This window comes from Amblyomma maculatum, chromosome 6 (genome assembly GCF_055883805.1).
Source record: "Amblyomma maculatum isolate TAMU_Amacu chromosome 6, ASM5588380v1, whole genome shotgun sequence".
Classification (NCBI taxonomy): Eukaryota; Metazoa; Arthropoda; class Arachnida; order Ixodida; family Ixodidae; genus Amblyomma; species Amblyomma maculatum.
Genome location: NC_139349.1, coordinates 40,646,571 through 40,669,482, shown reverse-complemented (window position 1 = coordinate 40,669,482; position 22,912 = coordinate 40,646,571). Strand labels below are relative to the sequence as shown.

Below are 22,912 nucleotides of genomic sequence, written 5' to 3'. Positions count from 1 at the left end.
AAACACGAGATCGAAAGATCAAATTCCGATCGCGGCTGCGGCGTTCGGATATCGGAGCGATTGAAACATACTTGCCCGTTGTGCTATGTCAACGCAGAACAAAAAAAAAAAAAAACTCACTAGTCAAAATGAATACAGGGCCTTTATGAATGTCCCCCCTGATAAGTCAAATTCAGTTTGAGGATAATAAACCCGACATAAGAAACCTCCCTGTAGCATAGCGTTTCGTCCTGGCTTTCTCCAGATTATTTCACGCACATTTTATATTCCGCCACTCGTGAAAACATGTAATTTGTTTATTATACAATACTGTAGATGAAGTAAAGCAATACGACGCTTGTAGTATATATCCTAGCAGGCGGAAGAAAGGGAAGCTGAGAAAAGAGGAAATACACATTCGGACTTTTCAAGAGGCGAAAAATTTGAACAACAACAACAACAACAACAACAACAACAACAACAACAACAACAACAACAACAACAACAACAACAACAACAACAACAACAACAACAACAACAACAACAACAACAACAACAACAACAACAACAACAACAACAACAACAACAACAACAACAACAACAACAACAACAACAACAACAACAACAACAACAACAACAACAACAACAACAACAACAACAACAACAACAACAACAACAACAACAACAACAACAACAACAACAACAACAACAACAACAACAACAACAACAACAACAACAACAACAACAAAAATCTTCCGCCGACGAGTGGTACTGAGTCGTGCTGCAGGAACAGAGTTGCTAGTCCGTATCCTCTCATCCCCTTACACGGAATTGGGCGCCGTCGGGTCATGGGAGCGGGGAGTGCCTCCTGGGCGTGTCGTTCTCGTCGTCGGTTTGCTCGCTTCTGCGTCCATAGCGTGTGCAGAGGTAAACACAGCGACGCAAGCAATCTCAGCGCGTCTGTGCCGCCACGCAAGGATTGGATGCATCAAGATACTCCTTCCGTGTCTCGATCGCAGCCCGATCGGTTATTAAACTGATCTCCTACTCTGTCCACTTTAATGCCGTCTGTCCTCAGGAATTGATCTGAGCTCATACATCGCTACTTCATTTTTAAATTTTTGTTCCCTCTTTCTTGAGTTAGGCAGAACTGTCAATATTTCGGGACGCTTGAAAAGAAAAACGATACTAAGAGAACTGAATTGTATGTCCTACTCAATATCGCGGTCAGTATCGTGTTCAAAATCGAACTCATCCTCTGCAGCGCAAAGGTGAACATATATCACCGCATAATCTGCAGCTGCTACGTCTTTCATCAGAATTGAATGCTCTTCAACCAATGTAGTTTGGCAATATTCACCCACAGGTGTCCTCGTCATCTTTGCGTACTCATTACGTGTCTCGCTGCTTACCTCTCTGTGGCAGTGCTAACTTGTTTCTTTCTACGAGCTTCGTATTTCATATTCAGAACAAAAAAAAAAAATTGCCGACGATTACGTTACTTCCTAATGTGAAAACTTCATCAGCTGCTTCACCTTTTACAATAAATTAAGGCAAATATTTCCAGCAAGACACATATGTACAATTACAGGCAACTTTGCTTTTGAAGTTTTTCACACGTATTAATTCAAGAAACACTCTACTAAACGTTCTTGGCTGTCATGAAAGAAGCTTTGTGGTTGGAGAAATGAAGAGAGAAATTGAGTTATCGGGAGGTTGCGGGAGGCAGCGCGTGGGTCCATATGAACGTTGTGCGACGAACAGATAGCGGCGACTGACTGATGCCGCTGACGCCGATAGTGAGTGAAACGAGTGAGAACGGGATGCACGTACCGTGACCCGCTTAGCGACCCGGCGTTTCAGCACCGGAGAGCACCTTCCTCCTCTTTCTCCATGGCGGCGACGGTGTTCTACGCAGCCTGTTGTTGTCTTGACTCGCTAGCGGCGTCAGTGGCATCAGTCAGTCGCTGCTAGAGCTGCCTCCGGCGACCCCCCCCCCCCCCCCTCCTTTTCTCGTGCTCTCCGGTTGCTGCGCGCGCTCCTGCCTCCATCGTTTGCCGCTGAGTGTACCTACCCCCCCTCTTTCTGCGAGGCTCCGGTTGCCGAAGCGCCTGCTCGAACTGGCGGGCTGAAAGGGGGGCGGAACTGATTACGAGGCCGACGGTGCCGACGCGAAACCAGGAACGGGCGCCAAAGAGGAGCTGCGCTCTGAAAAGGGAGGGGGGGGGGGGGTAGTGACAATGATACCTGGCCTTTAAGAGTATGACGCGGCTTCGCTAAGATCTCCCGTTGCGCATCTTCTTTCTCATCCCTTCAGTTTGCTACTCGCTCAATCAGTATAGTTCTTTAGACTGTGAGTTATACCTTTCGCAATGCAACTCTTAAGGTCGTTCACTCGCGCGTGTCAATTTGAGGCACCGGAGCAGACGCGCGGTCTTTGACATCACTACACGTGACCTGCTGCGGCGAGGCGAAGCTGCGGCTCTGGCTCGGAGGTTCTCCGCTGTGGTGTCACGTGAATGGGGAGAGCTTTGACTGCGTCGCCGGCGCTTGGCTTATCAGTGTCGCCATGGATGAGTTGCGTGCCGGTTCGAGTGAGTTTACGCTTCGGCGCAGGCGAAATGCTGCTGTGTAGCCATGCTTAATAGAGATTAAGCAGATATATTTCTGCTTCTATTATCTTTCACATTCTCACTAGCATGCAGTATTAAGAAACCGTATTTTGTGAAAGATCGCGCGACATAGATATCAATACCCGCTTTGAACTAGCTATACGAACCTAGCCGTAGCTGGCCTTGGGGTAGCCTGCCTAACCAGGGATTCAAGTGTCCGGGCCGGAGTGCCGGATTCCGATCTCACATTCTCATCTCAGGGGCGAAGCTCGTGCTGGCAGTGCCTGCCAAATCGGCCGCGTAATGTGGACTGGTGACCTGACAACCAATGAGTGTACTGCCATGACACCTGCCAACTGCAACAACGCAAACGTGGATTTTCTGGGCAGCGGGGCTTTCAAAGTTATCAGATCAAAAGTTTGTCTTTTCTGAGGCGTGCTTATTGATTAACCAAGCTCTTGATCAGCCCCGAACATCAAAGGAAATCAATCATGTGTTCATTCTGTTACGTAAAGGGAGGTTTGGAAATGTTGTTCAGAATGTGTTCGCATTCTACTCTTTAATTTCAATCGAAGTCAGTCAATGTAAAACAAAAGCCAAATTCCTGAGAAAAGCTCGCCTTATTTCTGCACGAGAGCGGTACGCCTCTTTCCATGGCATTAAGAAACAGATTACGAGAAAAGAAAACCATTTCAATTATTCGCAGCTTATAACCATAAAAACGCCTTTAATTTGCTTTCAATAGCAAACAAAATGTTTATAGAAGCGGTAGCTGAAGAAGCTAGTTAAGATTAGAGCTGCGATATGAATATGAACAGCGGTTTTTCTGCCAACATGGCCGCTTTCAGTGGCCCAAACGTAGAGACCGATCCAATTACAAAGCAAGCCTCAAAGTTGAATGAACAAGCGTAATCCCACTCATGCTCAGCCATCACGCTTCGGAGCACTCGTGATGCGAATCATCCACCGCCAACGAAACGCACCCCAAAGAGCCAGCGGAAAGACCGAGATTGCGCTGCAAGCGATTAACTAGTCGTCGGACACCATCAGCTCACCGTCGTTTAGAGAGAGTAACGGAGGAGGAAACACACCAGCGCGCATACAGAGTGCGTCACTCGCGACAAGGCGATATGGGCCCTCGGGGTGCACTTTCATTTTCGTTTTCGCTAATTACTGCGCTCCTCACTTTCGACCCATTCCAATCAGCGTCTACCACCACTGTACTCGTCTATTAGTCATAAGCGCGAATCAGCGACAGCGATCAAAGCATAACCTCGCATTCTCTGTTGCTCTTTTGCCCGTGTAGCACATTTCGAGTTCCCCGCTTATTTTCTTTTTGTCTCTCAGTCGATGGAGGCTCGCTCCCGTTTCCGCTATCCCCTTTACCCTGACGATCTGCGGGAAAGTCATCACGGGTCGTTTTTCATCGATGAGCACCGCCGCGATGCATGTAACAAACGGGGGCGTCCAGTCTTCATTTCGATTGTGCATCCCTGCTCTGATTTATTTTGCGGCCTGTCTCGCTGTTCGTTGCGCCGGCCCTTCCTATCTCACTCACTCTGTGGTAGTAACTCAAATAGGCTCTCGGTTAACGAGGCTGGCAACTTCGCTGTGCTTTTTTTATGTCAAGTTATATTTGTGTGTGTGTGTTTTTTTTTTTTGCATTTGGTCCGGAGGGGTACGCTTTGGAGGTGCATCTGCGGTACATTCGGTATCGGCAACATCAATTAGCGTGGTTGCCTCTCCCCGTACTCACGCTGAAGACCGACACGAGCATGAGCAGCACTAAAGCTGTGAGCTCTGTTATCAATTTTTCTAAAGCAATGTATCGCAAATTATAATGGGTTTTAGCGAGCCTTAGCGACACCAGGTTATAAGCGCGTCTTAGTAAAGAGATCTGAAATGATTTTAGCCAACGTGCTCACGTGGATTATTGAGTAATTCAGTGTTAGCAAAATGTTGCTGTGGCAGTCGCATTCGAATCCGCAGGTTCATGCGCACCTCAGCAAAGCCAATGCTCCGCCCCCCCCCCCCCCCCCCCCCCAAATAATAATAAAGAAACACACGCAACAGGAAGCCCCGAAACCCGCCAAAAACTGCTAAGACCAACATTTGCATAAAAATAAGCTAATTTTGGGGATTTTATTTTGGTATTCAATCTGTTAAAAATTTAAACAACAATATAAACGTAATGGAAAGTACATGTTTTCTTTAAGATAAACACGTCGGAATAAGAATACTTCTGTTCTCATGAATATCCTGCTTCTTGTTTAGATTGAAAAGCTGACAGCAGGCATGTTCACTCGCATAGAGACGTCGCCTGCATGACCTTGGTTTTTCTAGAACTCTGCTGGTAATTGTCATCCCCAACCGCTGGTTCTCGGCAAGGTTCTAGTGCTGCTGCAACATAAACTCTTAATATGGTTCCACATATGTGCTAAAAACGTTCCAGTGGAGTTCCACTTATAACCGGTACATTTTAAACCGTATGTGGAAAGAGATTAAGAGTGTACGCTTTCACATCGTATTGATCTTTTGGACTACATCGGCGAGTAGTTAGTAGTTTGAGCGGCATCTACTTCGACTTCTGAGTGAAGCTCGAATATTTCTGACGGAATTTGTCATCTCTGTTCTCGTTAGGATTACTGCTGATATTTTATACTGTGCAGTTGGCTGAACGTGCGCCTATACTCTGCGTTCTATGATAGCAGCATCATCATCATGAAAGCAAGTTCCCCCATCTCAAAGAGGGGATGTTTTGTCGGACGCACCCCAGTACTTGTTCACTTTATTACTTAAACCAGTGGAGTTGTTGTAACCTCTTCGATGATATAACCTCTTTGAGAATGCGTTATTTGTGGTTGTACGCGCATTTTATTTTATTGTCATTACAGTGTAACTACGTGTCACATGTCCTTCAATAGCGCATGTATTTAAGTGGACAGCATAGGCTGGTTTTCGAAAGCCTTCGGCCGAAACGTCGGAAATAAACCATTGTTGTCGTTTGTGCGCCCCTTCATTTGTCATCTCTGTTCTCGTTAGGATTACTGCTGATATTTTATACTGTGCTAGCTGTGCTATGCGCTGAAGTTAGGATTACTTCTTGGGCTCCAAGATTACCTCGGAAGGAGACTGCAGCCATGAAATTAGGAGACGCCTGCTTCTGGGAAAGAGAGCAATGGTCGAAGGAAGGATACACTATGCTGTGCTGTAGTGCTATGGTCTTTCCAGTTGTGATGTATGGATGCGAGAGTTGGACTGTGAAAAAGGCTGACCGCCGAAGAATTGACGCGTTTGAATTGTGGTGCTGGCGAAGACTCTTGAGAGTTCCTTGGACTGCCAGAAGATCAAATCAGTCAATATTGTCGACCATAAACCCTGACTGCTCATTGGAGGGTCAAATTCTAAAGTTAAAGCTCAGCTACTTTGGTCATCTGATGAGAAGAGAGGAGTCGCTGGAGAAAGATTTGATGTTGGGAAAAGTTGAGGGTCGCCGGAGAAGGGGTAGGCAGCGAACGCGATGGTTAGATGGCATCCTCGAGGCACTGCAGATGAAGTTATGTGATGTTAGAAAGATAGTGAGAGACCGGAAAGCGTGGTGTGACATGGTCCATAGGGTCACGAAGAGTCGGACACGACTGAACGACTGAACTGAACTGAACCTCATCTTATACATATTTCTGGATCTTAGAAGAGTTTTATAATATATATATATATATATATATATATATATATATATATATATATATATATATATATATATATATATATATATATATATATATATAATTTGAATGTGGTTAAGCGATCTTTTTTTCAGGCGAGGATCAGAGGATCAGCAGGAGATGTGAATGATAAAAGGCAAAGAAGGCGTTGACAAGAAAATGCTTTCGTGTTCTACTATTTCATTTGCTCCTATACTGTCACGTGGCAGCGACAAGGCTGTAGGCAGCAATTGAAAAGGCTGGTATTTCACTGAAATAAGCTCTTAATTGGGTTGACTTTTGTTCTAAAATTTACTAAACAATTAGGCGTCGGCGATAAAAGGAAGGGCGCTTGTCGGTCGTCGAAGTACGAACGCCAGGTGCAGTCGTCAGCCCTGAATTTAGAGTCGTTGCAAAAGCGTCTAGATAAAGAAGCGGAGGTTGACTAGCTTAAATTAGAAAATTGCGGTAACGGATGCACGTAGCTGAAAACAATCGCGACAAATCTCGGCGCATCTTGTGCGATAAAGAAAATGATAAACGCTGCACTTAGTCTACACTGAGCATAAATAAACACAAAATCTCAACATCTTTCAGTGCGGTATTTGCAAAGTGGAGGCTGCCAGCAACAATAAGTAAAGTGTTTGTGACAGTATAGTAAAAGAAGAGTGATGCAATCCCTTTTTGGTGGATGTATGGTACACGTGGTGAATCTATAACTAAGTGGCAAACATTGGGTAGGTCGACTCCTCTATGACTCTCGCTAAATTTTGAATATGTGCTTAAAGCATTTAGGGGGTAATGAAAAACAGTATATTAAAATATTGCATAGATGCTTCACAAATAAAGCATGTTCTAGACTCCTCGACTTGAGTGGGACAGCATTTCAGCGCGTAGTATTGTGCACTCCCAAAACGTGGGACCATTTAGCCTGCATATACATATATGTTACTGGTACTGCAAACGTACTTCACAAATGAGCTTCAGGCGCACGCATTGTTCCCACAGTTCTTTCCACAGGCATTCTAAGCATATTTTTATTGGCTATTCAGCACAAACACTATTGAGATCTACGCGATAGAAGAAACCGAAGCGCCACACCACGTTTGCTCGTGCGTGAGCCATCTAAGTTGCCTGGGTTCGCGAACGGCTTCAAATGGTGTGGTAGACTAGATATGCGTAGTTGCAGTTCCTGCCTACTGCTGATTACTCACCGCTCCTCAAGAAAGTAATCATGTTCGTTTTTACTGACAGTTTTTCCTACGGGTCGCATTGAAAGCTTCATGTTACTGTTATCCACTGCAAAGTGGCAAGTGTAGAAAAAATTGCTCTTTCGTCTCTAACCCTCTATATTAGCACTTTGTTACGCCTAATACAAGCAGAATTTTGGCAAATATTCTTCGTGAATTTCAAGCTAGGGACAAAGCGATGGATTTAAATTCACTCAACGATGGTAGCGATCAACTACTGGGAGCTCGCTCTTCGAAACGCCGCTCAAAGACAACCACTAGTGGTTCTTACGCACGCTATATTATGAATTCGACCACAGCAGAGGTAGTGCCGTTTGGATTTTTTGAAACGCCGCTACGACTTAGTAAGACGAAGTGCAATAAAGCACGTATGATGTGCGTAGAAGCAGAACCAAAGCATTATAAGCAGCATCCGCTCTATTTCGACGCGAAAAAATGACTTCTTTCCAATGTAGTACAACATCTTAGCTTGTGTCAACGCAAGTTTTACTCGGCCCAAGCTTCTCTCCATTACGTCTTTACGTACAAGGTCGTCCATTCTAAGTTAGAATATCGCTCCGTGCTGCCGGCGCTGCCCCCCATCTAGAACACTGTAGTGTCGTCTGCTACAGTGCGCTCCGCATTGCGGTGAAGTGGGCTTCAATTTCAACGCTTTCGGATGAGCACGAAGAGTGCAATATTTTTTTTCCGGTATTTTGTGATATTGCAACTTCCCGGTATACGTAAACGGTCAGGTTGTACTGCTGTCTGCGGCTCAGAGGTAGCGCTTTAGAGAGTTATTCGAAAATTATTACTACAAGAATGTTCTTGAAAGCAACCAGTCAAAAGACGAAAGACGAAAAGGAGGTTGCCGTACTCGTCGGCTCACTCAAAAGTGGCCCAGAGAGACATGTTATGAATTGTTTTCAGAATGCGCTGCAAAAGAGTTGCCACCACAGCATAAAATCAAGTCTTGATGATCAGTTTGAACGCTTGGTGGGTGCCGGCTTTCCAAAACCGCTTTTGTACGCGGTGGCAGAAATGTTGCTGCTAAATATTAAGAAACCAGACGATAAAATGACGGATACTTTGGTAGCTGAAAAGAAAAAGTTTCAAGCAATTCCTTATGTGAATAGGGTATCCCACAACATAAAAAAAGGTTGCTGTGAGGCAGGTCGTCAATGTCGTCTTTTCAGCTCCCTGTACACTTTCTAGCCTTTGCTTGCGTATTGCGCGTGGTAGAACTTGTCGTACAGACGCATTAAAACTTCTACGCCACATGTGCCACCCGTGTGGTTTACAAGATTCCGCTGATCTGCGAAAAAGTCTACATCGGCAAAACAGGCCGGTGTATGAATGAAAGGCTGCGCGAGCACCACAGCTCTCTGAGCCACACTGATGGAGCAGACGTGCCTCGCCATTGCCGGGAATGCGGCTGCTGACCGCTGTTTTCCAATGTTAGTATTGTTGGTAGAGGCAAGGGAAAGGTGGGAGCGCGAAATTCGTGAAGCGTATCTCATCAGTATGCAAGCGGATAACTGTATCAGCACAGCTTCCATCTCCTTGTTGCAAAAGGAACTTTGCTTCCTTTCGCAGTGGAGGTAGATTACTGGCTTATCTCCAGAACTTGGGTGTGTTTGCTTTGGAGGATGAACGGCGCATGCCATGTTACCTTTCCTGGGAGACTTATCTGTTTTAAATAAATCACAGTTGTTAGTCCAGTCGATGTGTATGCCTCGTCTTCCTCTTTGTCCTTCGTCTTTTGACTGATTGCTTTCAAGAACATCTACCGAATGACCCAAGTTTCAAATCTGTTACAATAATGTTGCCTTATCATAACTGTGAACCAAATATGATTTAATGTCTTTCTAGGCCGAGAGCACCGGTGCGTCTGGTCCTTTGAATGCTTTCTGCTCGTGTGCTACACTAAACCTAAACGTCAAGAATGAAAGAAGGCTTGTAGAGTTATGTGTCACAGAATGCTCACAGTGATGAAAAGTACTCACAGATGTGTGCTACTGCAGCTACGACTGCTCTACAACGACGACTCTTCCACAACATTTTAAAACTCCGACCCCTTCGTAAGCGCTTCAAATATATATTCACTATTGGTAGACGAGTGGTCTCATCTGATGAGATCTCTGGTGGACGGGATATTGGTACTAAATAGGCATAACAACTAGCGAGATATTGCGTAAATCAAATATGAACACTGCAGCAAGACGCTCGCTTAATAAGCACAAAAAAGAGGCAAAGGAAATTACCAATATGTTTTACTTCACATATATGCAGAAAAAGCAACAAAAAAGTCAGAACACGAAAGAGAACTAAGCTCGTATGGACAGTTGTCTCGTGAGCTCAGGAAAAAATGGAATATGAAAAAAAGGGAAAACCGAAATAAGGCTCGTAGGCTATACTAAACCAAAATGGCTAGAGGGTCAGGCACGAAAGGTGGTATTTGTCCACTGGATTTAAGCCTAAGGAGATACTCGCAGCAAAGAATTGAAGCTCAAACTAATCGTACAATTCACGCTAGAGTCGCTCTTGGTGAAATGGTGGTGAAAAGATGGTGAAATTAGGCGCGTAAATTGCAGCCTGTCTCGACGAAAGAGCGACTCTAGCGTGAATTGTACGATTAGTTTGAGCTTCAATTCTTTGCTGCGAGTATCTCCTTAGACTTAAATCCAGTGGACAAATACCACCTTTCGTGCCTGACCCTCTAGCCATTTTGGTTTAGTATAGCCTACGAGCAGAAAACATTTAAATGACCACTAACGTCCAACTGCAACTCCATCTGGCTTGCTGCACCCTGTGAAGAAGACCCCGACAGCTCCGTTTGATCAAGTAGGCATTGACCTCGTAGGTCCGTTTCCGAAGTCCGTGGATGGAAATCGCTGGATTGTAATCTGCGTGGACTACCTCACACATTACTGTGAATCCGCCGCTCTTATATCTGCTACGGCGCATCAGGTGTCGCTTTTCTTGCTGCACTCAGTCATCTTACGACACGGGCCGCCCATCACTGATCGGGGCCGACAATTCACTGCTGATGTTGTTGAAGAGCTCATGCTTTTATGCGCCGTAACTTTCCGACACTCGACGCCAAAAGAACGCTTATCAACATGCTAGCCATGTAAGTGGACGCAGGGCATAAGAACTGGGACACCATACTACCCTTCATCACGTATACGTTTAATACCGCCACGCATGAGACGACTGGGTACAGTCCATTTTTCCTGCTCTATGCCAGACCGCCACGCTACTCCCTGGATACTATCCTGCCCTTCACAAGCCGTGAAGACCCCTGCCTGGCTGAGACCCTCTGTCTCGCCGAAGAAGCTCGGTGAATCGCCCGATTACGGTCTGGTGCTTCACAAGAACGTTCTAAAGTGCGATGCGATGCCAGTCACCGGCGGGTCACGTACTCTGTAGGTGATTTAGTCTGGCTATGGCGTCCAATTCGGCGCCGTGGCCTACATCAAAAACTCTTTGCCCACTATGACGGCCCATATGTGGTTGTCAAACGCATCAGCGATTTAACTTATGCAATAGCCCGCCTGACAGCATCGGGTCGTCGGTCTGCCAAACCCGAACTATGTCATGTTGCCCGCTTGAAGCCGTGTCAGCCTCGCACGACTCACGAACACGCCAAGAGGGCTTAGGCTGAGTAGGGGGGAAATGTCACGTCACAGACGACGAGGAAGAATTGTGCTGGTCTGGGAGAAGAAGAGGAGAAAGCGTCGGTGCCTGTGGGCTAGTAGGCTTCACCGTATCCCACTGCCATATCACTGTAAATAAACACCCCTTTTCTATTTCACCGTAGCAATATGATTAGATGTTTGGTGAGTGTCTTTTGAACCTTAAACTTTATTACGGTGTTCTTCCGGCCATACAGAACGAAAACAGCTTTCATTTCGAGCTCGATGGCAGTCTATGCCATGTGTTAGAAGGGAAAAATATAGAATTCGGAGCAAGCTGAAGTCAGGAAGTATTTATTTTGGAACTCACCACCAGAGGGCACAGGCAAACACCGAATCCCTTTCAGAAAATCAGTGCGGCTGTCTCGTATTGGTCGAGTGCCTCGTCCGAGAGCAAAAGCACGAGAGCCAAATATAAAAATAAAAGGAAGGGGAACGGGGCAAATGTTCCGTTCGAAACGCGAGGCCGCCTGGAGTTTCTAGGTCTCTCTGCGCAAACATCAGACTTTCACTGAAATTGTTCTTGATTTCTGGGGCCTCCTCGTACAGTTTCCGAGCGACGAGTTAAGGCAGATGTAAATCCTTTTTACCTCGCTGAAAACCTGTTAAAAAGAAGCAACTTGCCGTGACTCAAAGAGCACCGAAATGCATGAAAGAAACCGAGTTCTAGTTTGACAGCTGTAAATAGCAGAGGTATTTCCTTTTCGTTGCATCTTGTATTGACTTCTGGATGGCGTTTCCTTGATGTCGCAGTAGTTTCGCGTCCTTTGCTTTATTCTTGCTCCCCTGACGTTTCAGGGTCTCCGATTTAACCGAAGTCGGGGAATCTTATATTTCCTGATTAAAAGGCTGATGGGTCCCCCGTGTTTCGTTGGTGCAGTAATTCCGAGCAAAAAGGCTTTTGCGATGCCTTTTAAAACGTGACTCACTCAACGCAAATCGAACTCTGAATCTCCGCGCATACACATGAAGGAGTTATTTTTTGTCCTTTAAATTTTTGTTTAAAGGAGTGAACTTATTCTCCGTCCTGCTTTACGCTCATTCTTTGCTGCGATTTTCTTTGCGAATGTTTTGTCATCACTTATTTGCATATACTGAAGCCTTAGGAGGAGTTGTAGCTAAAATGAAATGTAACGCGAATTATAGCGCACGGAATCGAGACCTCCCTGAAAGCCCAGGCCCACGCATAGACGAGCCTAGGTCACATATATTTTACTATTTATATAAGATGGTGCATATTTTGAGTCTTTTACGAGCTACAAACGGGACCTATACGAAGAGTAAAAAGATAACCAACGACCAACTTTTCGGATTTGATATCTTTGAGGCTGCGCCAAAGTCAAACGGAAACGTTAGGAAAACTGCTTTGGATATTTACACTTTTTCTTGCGGTTGAATGCGTCTGGGGGCATGGAACATCGATGGGCGAGAATAAAATCAGAAGATAGCTATTCGCTGAAAAATCGCAGTGATGGCGCAAAGGTAGGATATCCTCATCACGTGCAAAAGAACGTGGTTAAGTTAAATTGGTTCACAGGAAGGGAAAGGCGCAGTAACTGTCACACTTGCTCTGTGGACACCCGAACCGCGCCGTAAGGGAAGGGAGGAAGGTGGGAATGAAAGTTGAAAGAGAGAAAGAGGAGCCGTAGTGGAGGGCTACGGAGTAATTTCGACCACCTGGGGATCTTTAACGTGCGCTGACATCGCACAGCACACGACGCCTCTTCGTTTCGCCTCCATCGAAACGCAGCCGCCGAGGTCGGGTTCGAACCCGGGAACTCCGGCACAGTAGTCGGGCGTCTTACCACTGCACCACCCCGGCGGGGCCAAAAGAACGTGGTTTCAATACAGGTGCCTCGCAATTCTCCACTGCACTAAAAAAAAAAAAAAAAAAAAAAAAAAAAAAAAAAAACACGCAGAAATCAGAGTGTAGACAGAATAATAGTAATAATAAATTGGTTCACAGGAACGGAAAGGGGCAGTATCTGCCACACTTGTTTCTGCGAACACCTGAACCGTGCTGTAAGGGAAGGGAGAAAGGTGGTAGTGAAAGATTAAAGAGAGAAAGACAAGCCGTAGTGGAAGGCTGCAGAGTGATGTCGACCACCTTGGGATCTTTAACGTGCACTGACATCGCAGAGCACACGGACACTTGTACAAAGTTCTGGGATGAGGCCTGATTTTGACGACCATGCAACGCCGGAAACGCATTCATTTATCAGAACAGGATTGATAACGAGCTCGAAAGCAACTCGGGGCAGCGTTTTCCGTGCTGTTACGGACATATCAAGCTGTCCCAGCAAGTAGAGCACGATATAGCGTAAAATGAGTCGATGTCAACAGGAGTGTCAATCCTTAGAGATGTTGCGCCACTTAAAAATAAAAGATGGCGTATCTCTGCTATGCCTCGATATACGTAGCGAAAAGCAGTGACTACTGCGGGATCAGAAGAAGTTAATTTCTCCACTCTTCTGTGCCGTTCGCCAGCAGCTAAACTCTCCTTGGCTTCCATGTCGAGCGGGTCTAAGTTCACCGGCGTTCTATAAATCGTTTATAGGAAAGGAAAGGCGCAGCATCTATCACTCGCGGAAGGCAAGAAGCACCGCTCGGCGGCGTTGGAGTGCACTCATTCTCGCTTGGTCTTCATACCTGACGGTAGATGGGTGACTTCACATCCTTGACGTAGCCCTAATTGTGGTTTGTGTTTGGTGGGGTTTACCGTCCCAAAGTTACTCAGGCTATGAGAGACGCCGTAGTGGAGGACTCCGGAAATTTCGGCCACCTGTGGTTCTTTAACGTGCACTGATCTCACACAACACACGGGATCCTGGCTTTTCGCCTCCATGAAAAAGTGGCCGCCGAGGCCGTTATTCGATCCCGCGTCCTTGGGAACAGTAGTCGAGCACGTTACCCACTGCGCCACCCCGGTGGGGTAAAATCTCTAATTGAGTGACTTAACAATTGCGAAATCCTTTAATGGCTCATGCTGTCGTGTACAAAGTGTGTCTCGCTTTTGCGGCGTTCTGATTGGCTGAGGCGGGGTGCGTCCCTGCCATCTGCAAAGCCACACTTGTACGCGTGTCAAGGAACGCCACGCGACTGGAGTGATGGTGTACCGTCCAAACTCACACTTGCCGGTGAAAGTGTGACAGAGAGGATAGGAAGTGTAGGCCTTCGCTATTCCCCTCTTAAGAGACATCCGAGTCCCACTATTTCTTCGTGGTGCGGCGTTCGAGGAAGCGCCAAATGAAAGGCCCCGCATGGACACAGGGATGGAAGGCCCGGTGGTGTCAGCTTCGTATATGCGTGGATGAATGACAACTTTTATTGTCCACCTTAAATAGATGCCCCATACTCCTCACCCCCGGCACGTAGGCCTAGGGGATTGGGGCTGGAGCCTCCGCGACTAAAGGCCTCGGCCCCCAGGCGGACGGCTTGTTGCGGCCGAGTGGGGTCTTCACTCCGCAGCAGGGCTTCGCAGTTCTCTCTGCTATTTATATTTTCCTCGATTCCAGGGGAGTCGACGCATTCCCATATAATGGGGACAAGAGTACCCTTCTCCCCACATGCTTTACAAAGATCATTTTCCGGTTCCTCTGGAAGTTTGTGAAACGCCAATACTGGGTTAACGAAATTTCCAGCTTGAAGTCTCCGCCATGCTGTTGCCTCTCTATTACTTAGTGTTTTATCCGGTGGTGGCAGTAGTTTTCTGTTTATAATTCGTATATGCGTGAATCTCCTGGTGACGTCACCACCAGTCATGACGTCACGGCCGCTGACGCCGCCATGTGAAGGCTATGGATATCTCGAAACGTACAATAAATACTATTGGTTTGTGATAGTTAACCATGACTTGCACTTTCTGGGTACTACTTAATGTCTGATTAGTGTGAGTTAAACGCCCCTTAACTATTAAGTGATGGTTAGTGATAGTTACGATGACCTTCAAATGCATGGGTTCCTACGGGCATCTGCAACGCCGGCAGAGCTTGGCAAGGAGGCTGCGCAGCTGGCCTTGGCTGTGACGTCACTCGGTCGCGGCATACCACATACGGCATACGGCATACGCGAAGCTCGGCTCTGACCCTTGTCGTAAAGCTTGTCGCTTCAAAGAAGTTCACGTATGTGCCGCGACATCGACCGATCCCGCGACTCCTGCAGTATAGCCACTGCAGTACGGCGACTTCATATATGATTCCATCACGTGGCGCTATCTGACCGCGTCAAAAAGAAAAAAAAAGCACGAGGAGCGGCAAACAGGTGCAGCTATTTCCGCCTCGTGAGTATCAACGAGTAGATACTCTTACATCGTGTAATTGGCCACCATATGCTGTATGAATTTTCCAATAAGACCCCGGTTCTCAGTCCCCGGCGGCTGCAAAACAACTGACCATGCGGTGGTCAGACCTGTGACGCACCGCAGTGGGCTAAGAATCTCTGGTCGCCATTACAAACTTAACCTCCCTAGAACCTTATGTCTAGCAGTGCTGTACAAGGAACTTGCGGATATTAAATGTGATGCTTAGGGCCTAGTGAGGAAGAAGTCCATCAAAGAATTAGCGGTGAGAGGGAAGGTGGAAGAATTCAGGATCTCGCTGCAACATCGATATTCAGACTTAACCGAGTAAGATGACGTTTGTGTAGAAGCAATAAACAATAATTTTCAGAGATATCATTGCTGAGCGCCTGATGGAAGTAGGCGGCAGCATAGTTAGACAGGACCCCAGTAAGCTATATAAGGAAACAAAGATCTAATTAATAAGTGCCAAAGCATAAGAGTCTCCAAACCAGCAGAGAGGAATGAACTGACAGAGATATCAAAGCCAATCAGTACGCATAAAGTGTTCGGCACAACGAAATGCACATGAAAGGAACTGAAGATGCTCTAAAGAACCGGCGTACCCTAAAAGCAAGGTAAGATTAAACCTGGCATAAAAAAAAAAAAATGAGAGGTACGTGTTAAGAAGAAAGGCGGGCAATGCCATTATCAATATGGATAGGGTAGTAGTGCAGGTGGGCGAGGATTTCTATGCTAATCTGTACAGTAGCCTAAATAACCAGGACGACCATGACAATAGCAGTAGAGGTGAAGGATGAAGTAAAGAAAGCATTAGAAACAATAAAAAGAGGGAAAGCAGCTGGGGAGGATCAGGTAACTGCATATTTAATGAAAGATAGTGAAGAGATTAGGCTAGGGAAACTGGCAATCGCGTATGCGTAATGCCCCACGACTTCCAGAGTACCAGGATCTTAGAAGAACACTAACATGAGCACTGTTGCGCAGTATGCTGACTTATATGCCTTGTGAATGCAATAATATTGTAATTATAGTTTGATTGCTGTTTTGATGAATGTTCTTTTATTGTTCTTTTTGTCGCTGAGCTGTTTTGCCACTGTTGCGTGATGCCAGTGTTGGAGCACGAGACTCTATCAAGGTGTTCTTGAGACACCTCTTTCTTCGCGCTTTCAGTGTCATATACACACTGTATGTGATATGGTGCAAGTAAACTTAAATTGATTTCATTGAATTTAATCTTCTTTTATTAGAAAGCACACGTCAAGGACTTCAAAAATTACGAACCATTCAGCTTACTATATGCCCCGCCGGGGTGGCGCAGTGGTAAGACGCCCGACTACTGTGCCGGAGTTCCCGGGATCGAATCCCGGCCTCGGCGGCTGCGTTTCGATGGAGGCGAAACGAAGAGGCGTCGTGTGCTGTGCGATGTCAGCGCACGTTAAAGATCCCCAGGTGGTCGAAATTACTCCGTAGCCCTCCACTATGGCTCCTCTTTCTCTCTGTCCACTTTCATTCCCACCTTCCTCCCTTCCCTTACGGCGCGGTTCGGGTGTCCACAGAGCAAGTGTGACAGTTACTGCGCCTTTCCCTTCCTGTGAACCAATTTAATTAATTTAATTTAATTCAGCTTACTACTGTTGCGTACAAGGTATTTACTAGAGTATTATTTAATTTAATTAGGACAACCCTAGACAAAGTGATCAAGCGAATGTCATGCAGGGTTTAGTAAAGACTACTCTAAAATATATCATGTCCACACTAACGATAAGGTGATAGAAAACGTTCTGAATATAACAAAATCATATGTGCGTAGTATTCATAGGTTTCGATAAAGCCTTTAACTCAGTCGAAACCTCAGCAGTCATGCAGGTATTGCGAAATCATTATGTAGATGTCCCATATGTGAAAGTACTGATGATATCTATAGTTACTGCACAACAATCGGTCCCCATAAAGGAGACACGATTACCTCAGTTCTATTCACCGCATGATGAGAAGGAGTATTTAGAGACCTGGAATGTGAGGAAAGCTATAGACGAGGGTTGATGAACAATACCTCAGAAATTGGCGGTTCACTCATGACATTGCCGTTCTAAACAACTTACGGGATGATCTGAAAATAATTATTAATGATGTAGATATGCGAAGAAAAATGATTGGCCCTCAAATTAATACGCAGAAGACTAAAATAATGTTCGCCAGCCTAAGAAAGAACCCCTTTAAAGAGATAGGCGCAGAAGTTGTAAGGTATACGTCTACTTAAGGCAGGTAGTAGCTGCAGGTCCGGACTAAAAAAGCGGGAACGATTAGGAGAATCAGTTTGGGATGGAGTTAAATTGACAAGTACTCGCTAATTATGACCGTAAAGCTGCTTAGAACGGCAATGTCATCAGCGAATCGCGAATTTATGAGGTATTGTTCGTAATAATTATCAGTATCCCTCAAGAAAAAAAGTACATAACCGCTGCATCTTACCCGTACTCACCACTAGAGCAGACATGCATGGAGGCTTAACAAAAACAGTTCTGCTTACATTAGGGACAACGCAGAGAGCTATAGAATGAAAAATGGTATGTGTAACTTTGAAGCTGGAAGCATTCAGTGTGGGTCAGGGAACAAACATGGGTTAATAAAGCTCTAGTCGAAATCAAGAAGAAATGGCCATGGGTAGGACATGTAATTCAAAGAGAGTATAATCGATGGTTGCTAAAGGTGACGAATTGGATTACAAGGGAAGAAATACGTAGCAAGGGCTGAAGAAAGTTACGTCGGTGTATGAGATTAAAAAACTGTCGGTTGTCAAGTAGGTGCAGTAGTACAGGAACGGAATAATTGGATGGATATGGGAGAAGCCTTTGCCCTTCAGCGGGCATAGTCTGGCTGATGATGATGGTGATGGTCTGATTAGGCGGAGGCAAACAAAAATGATCATAATGACCTTAGTGAAAGGATGGATACAAGATTTTCGTCTTTTGTAAACCTGTTTATGCAGCGTCAGTCAGCTTGCAATGGCCAAGCTACCCCTGATGCTCTCGCTCGGGCCTCTTCAACGATAAATTACAGAAGTTAAATGGTGCTTCAGAATGATCGAAAAACAGCGGCTAAATACCCGCCTCCGCCGCGGTTCTAGAGAAAGGTCGAAAAGCGCGTCTAGCGCTTTCAGCGCTTTCGAAAAAAAAAAAAAGGACATAACGCGTCAAGATTTCAAGGTACGAGAGTGAGTGCAGTCATCTTGGCTGATCTTGGTTTGAAACTCTGGTCCGGCAGGTTTCGTCAAGGCGGTTTATATGCAGCAATGCCTGGCTGATTTTTGGCGCATCTTTTGACACTTGCTAACATATCTTTTGCCGTAGTACACGTCTAATTCATAAGGGTGTAATAAGCGCAGAACCTATCGGTATGTGTTTGTTGCGTTTTTATAATGTAAATAGAATAAAAACGAACAAAAAAAGCCTGCCAGTGAATTTTTATTTGTTGTAGGCCGTCATTGCACCCGCCACGCTTCGGTGGTAGACGACGGCTGTTCCGGCGTGTGTCTTTCTCCCCCTCTTCTTTTTCTTTCTTCTCTATTTTCTCTCTTCTGCCCGCACGAGGCAGCGGAGGTGACTCAGCTACAGAGCCAGTAGCAGGCCCGTGCATTTTCTTTTACTTCTCCCGACAGCCGCAACAACAAAGCTTTCGCTTTAATAAACTCTGAAGACAAATTGTTCTAGCCCTGTGTTACACAGGTATCATGCATCCTAAGGTGGCTCGCGATCGGAGTGGCTATCTTCGTGCCCTCAGTTAAATACACCGCAAAATCCTTCATTCTCGTAGCGTGCAAGGAATCAGTATTGCAGCAAACCGTTCAAATATTTGTTTAGTCTCTTTTCGGCAGCCACTGGCCTGCGGTCTTATCACTCTGATTCTGGCGAGAGAAAAAATTCTGTATTCTTTGGTTGTTCATGACCGTTTTCGAGCTTTATTAGTTTCTTGTCGCGCAAGATGCGCCGAGATGTGTCCCGAAGACTGAGGCCACTCGCGTGCGTTTCTGCAATGTTCCATGTTGTGCTAGCTCCCGCTGGCGGCTTTATCTAGATGTTTTTTTGCCGCCTTTAAATTGAACGTTGACGGGCACGACGGGCATTCGAATAATATACACAACCGCTGAGCACGATTGTTGCTATCACCGCGCCGACTGCGTAGTTTTTTTGTGGGCGCAAGTCAGCCCAATAAATATTTGTTTCCTGTGAAGATCAAACATCCTTATTTGCCAACGGAGTTGTCACCACTACATGACAACATATTAAATCAGCTCATACATTGCAGATGACAATGTGCTATATTAGCTCACCGGCGGCGACGATGGTGAAGACGCATGGCTTGACTTGTGTGCCCACGCTGTTCTTTCCCCAGCAAACGAGGGTGCCGTAGTCGGTGCGGCTCCTCGGGACATGAGTGGCGACGCTGCGCAGCCCTTTGTCGACAGGCATAGACGACAGGTGGCGTTCTCCTTCGAAGGTGCTGTTGAATCGCCACTGAAAGGACACGTCTGGAGGATCTGCCTCCAGTTCGCATGACACCTGGGCGGCTTCATCCTTGGCCACGCCGTACACCAGCTTCTGACCACCTCGACACACGGGGGCGACTGCGGGACAGGCAAGACCGGAGCAACTTGTAGAGATCAGCAGGTTTTGCTCATTGTGAACGTTTTTGACGATCTCGTTTTGTTTTATGTGGCTTTAGAGAAGCTGTGAGAACACTCTGTGCTATGCATGCAGTCATACTACTCGACGTCATCGGCCGGCTTTACTTTAGTTGATATCATTAGCAAAGTAGACAAATGATTCAAATCGACTGCTTTCCGGGTCCCTAGTGGGGCCGGTAGATCCTTTTAGAGTAGTTCTTTTTATAAATATCCCACAGCTTTGACTGATGATTTAAAGCCTGCCTCACACAATCACAACATCTATTGACTTCCTTCTTACGCACTATTGGTCGCTTTTGTTCCCTAAAGTGCAAATCTACTTGAATTTATCTGAATGGTATATCTGCAAAGCTTGAAACCTTGATATCCCTGTACCATAAAACGGTGCCATATGTCAATGATTTTAGCAGTATTGAAGAAGAAATCATATCCAGTCCTGCTTTAAAAAATATGGACACTGTCATGAATGACATATACGTGGCTCTAACCGTGCTACAATGATAGCTAATTCACAACAATATGTGTTTTTAGGTGAATAATAGTAACCTTATGTGATCACTTGATTTCGAGACCACTTATTAGCGCCGTACTCGCCCTTTTGCTCTAAGTGCTTAACAAATGCGTAGTGGCAATGAACCTGCAGTTAAAATTTTTCTTTAACGATTTGTTTAAAGAAACGCAAAACTAGATAGAGCACACTCAAGACACTCGAGAAGCTTTGTGTTGAGCTATGCATCTGCCCACAGACCGCACTCGCTTTAAAACTTGCAATGCCTGCTACTGAAGCTATGAGCGCTACGGTTTGCTTAAGTTCTAAATGTTACTCACACTTGACTTGTAACTGCAGCTGATTGCTTTCGCCGTGTCCCTGCGTGTTGCTCGCCAGGCACTGGTATGTGCCGGCACTGGTGCGACGGATGCGCAGGAGCCGCAGGGACTGGTTGCCGAACACCAGGTCCAGGCCCGCGTCTCGGCTCCGGTCTAGCAGGCGGCCATTGTGCTTCCACCAGACATCTCGCACGGACGGGTTGGCGCGGACCGCGCATTCGAGAAGCACGTCCGACCCTTCCAAGATGGCGCCGCTCGCATGAGTTGACGTGACGCTTACAGACAACTGCGGTGCGTCTGCGGGTAGAACAAGACACAAGCCTATGAAAAAGTTTATAATTCATTAGGATAGCGTGACGTCAAAAGTCTCATGTGGATATAACCGTTTGGAGAAACTTACGGACACCGAAGGCACTGAATATTTGGTCGAACGCATTTTCCTAGTTGCACCGCCTAGTGCCTAGTTGCTGTGTTGCCGATGGGAAATCGCATGAGTCGACAAGTGTCTCCTTTCGCTCTGCTGTGGTTTCATTACTCAAACATGAGGAGATATCAAACTAGCTCACTTCTCGATGGACACCACAAACTAAACACAAAAGCGAAGTTGAACCTAAACGAGCTTTAGCTGAGCTGAAAATTGGAATTGTCACGGTTCAGAGAAGCGCATCGAGTGCCTCCTGACGAGCCAACATAGATTGGAGTGCTTGATGAACTGGCGCTATTGAAGAAATTTTAAATGTGTCACGTCAGTAAATGTGTTGCTTACGTATTTTGCCATTACGTTCTGTGCCTGTTTCATGCCGAAATCGATGATAAAAAAAGAGGGAGCAAACCCTCTCGCACCTAAATGAACGCCTCTAACGCGCCGTCAGAAGAGGCCCGGACTGGTCAGAAATGAGACCCCTTTGAGAGAAGTACGCTTTTATGTAAGTCCTGCTTGCTCTGGCACATTCAGTGTGTCAGCACTGCACGTCCGACACTGTTGATGTCGTCATCGTCAGTACGAACGCATAACATCACCAGGCCAGCAGGGCTGTACAGCTGAAACTCATGTCTCTAACGGAATCTTCGAGTTGTGGTCTGCCACAGTGCTTGAGGCAATAAGCTAACTTTCATCGCTCTTTGGGCGACATTATGACCGATTTGTGCGTGGACATTGCTGGCCCCCACCGCTGGGTGTTTCACTGCGGCAGTGATCTACAACATCAACGCACTGGGTGTTGTGGATCCGTTCCGCTCCTACAATACACGCGGGGGAAACCGCGATTCCGTTCGCCCTCTTCCTCACACAAATGAAGCACATCATAACAAACTCAAAGGGGGCCTGTCGGAATAGTGAGCTGGGTTGGATTCCTCCTCTTGCCTGACGTGCATCCTGCAAAACTGCTGCCTGTCCAGTGACCCTATAAACTTCGACTTCATGAGGGCTTCCGGCCATCTGGGCTCCAGGGCAATGGAGTTAGCCTTTCAGGCGACCTGCGGACTCTCTCACCGGGCACTCACATTTGCTCTGGAAGCCTACTCCGAGCCTACTTAATATCGACTTGTTATCTAATTCATTCAGACACCACTAAATATTACGAATACAGATATCGCTGCTTTCCTGAACCTCGTTCATCTCCACTCCGGAGATGTGGGGATGAACGACCCCTTCTCAAAACTGTTACATTTACAATGTTGTTCCCGGCAGTATTGAATCCCTTCAACTCAGAATTCGGTAGTGGCTACAAACTGCGTGAACTAGCATGCTCGGACACTTGCCACATGGTGCGAGCCTGCCCTTTCAATCCCTAGTCTTTCCGATAATACTTCGACCCCACCCTTCTCGGGAGGCCGGCCTGCAGGGGTGGCGCTGCTTAGCTCCCAGAACCTACAGTC

The 22,912-nt window shown here is 46.2% G+C and overlaps 1 protein-coding gene across 1 annotated transcript in view; it reads right to left on the bottom strand.

The window, feature by feature from the left end:
• LOC146185600 (nephrin-like) overlaps positions 1-22,912 on the bottom strand; it is a 76,276-nt gene that overhangs the window by 32,654 nt on the left and 20,710 nt on the right. The window contains exons 6-7 of the mRNA XM_084607875.1: positions 21,035-21,331; positions 19,853-20,146 (exon numbers count right to left, since the gene is read on the bottom strand). Of these exons, the coding sequence (XP_084464001.1) occupies positions 19,853-20,146; positions 21,035-21,331 (591 nt within the window). The remainder of the gene's footprint in view (positions 1-19,852; positions 20,147-21,034; positions 21,332-22,912) is intronic.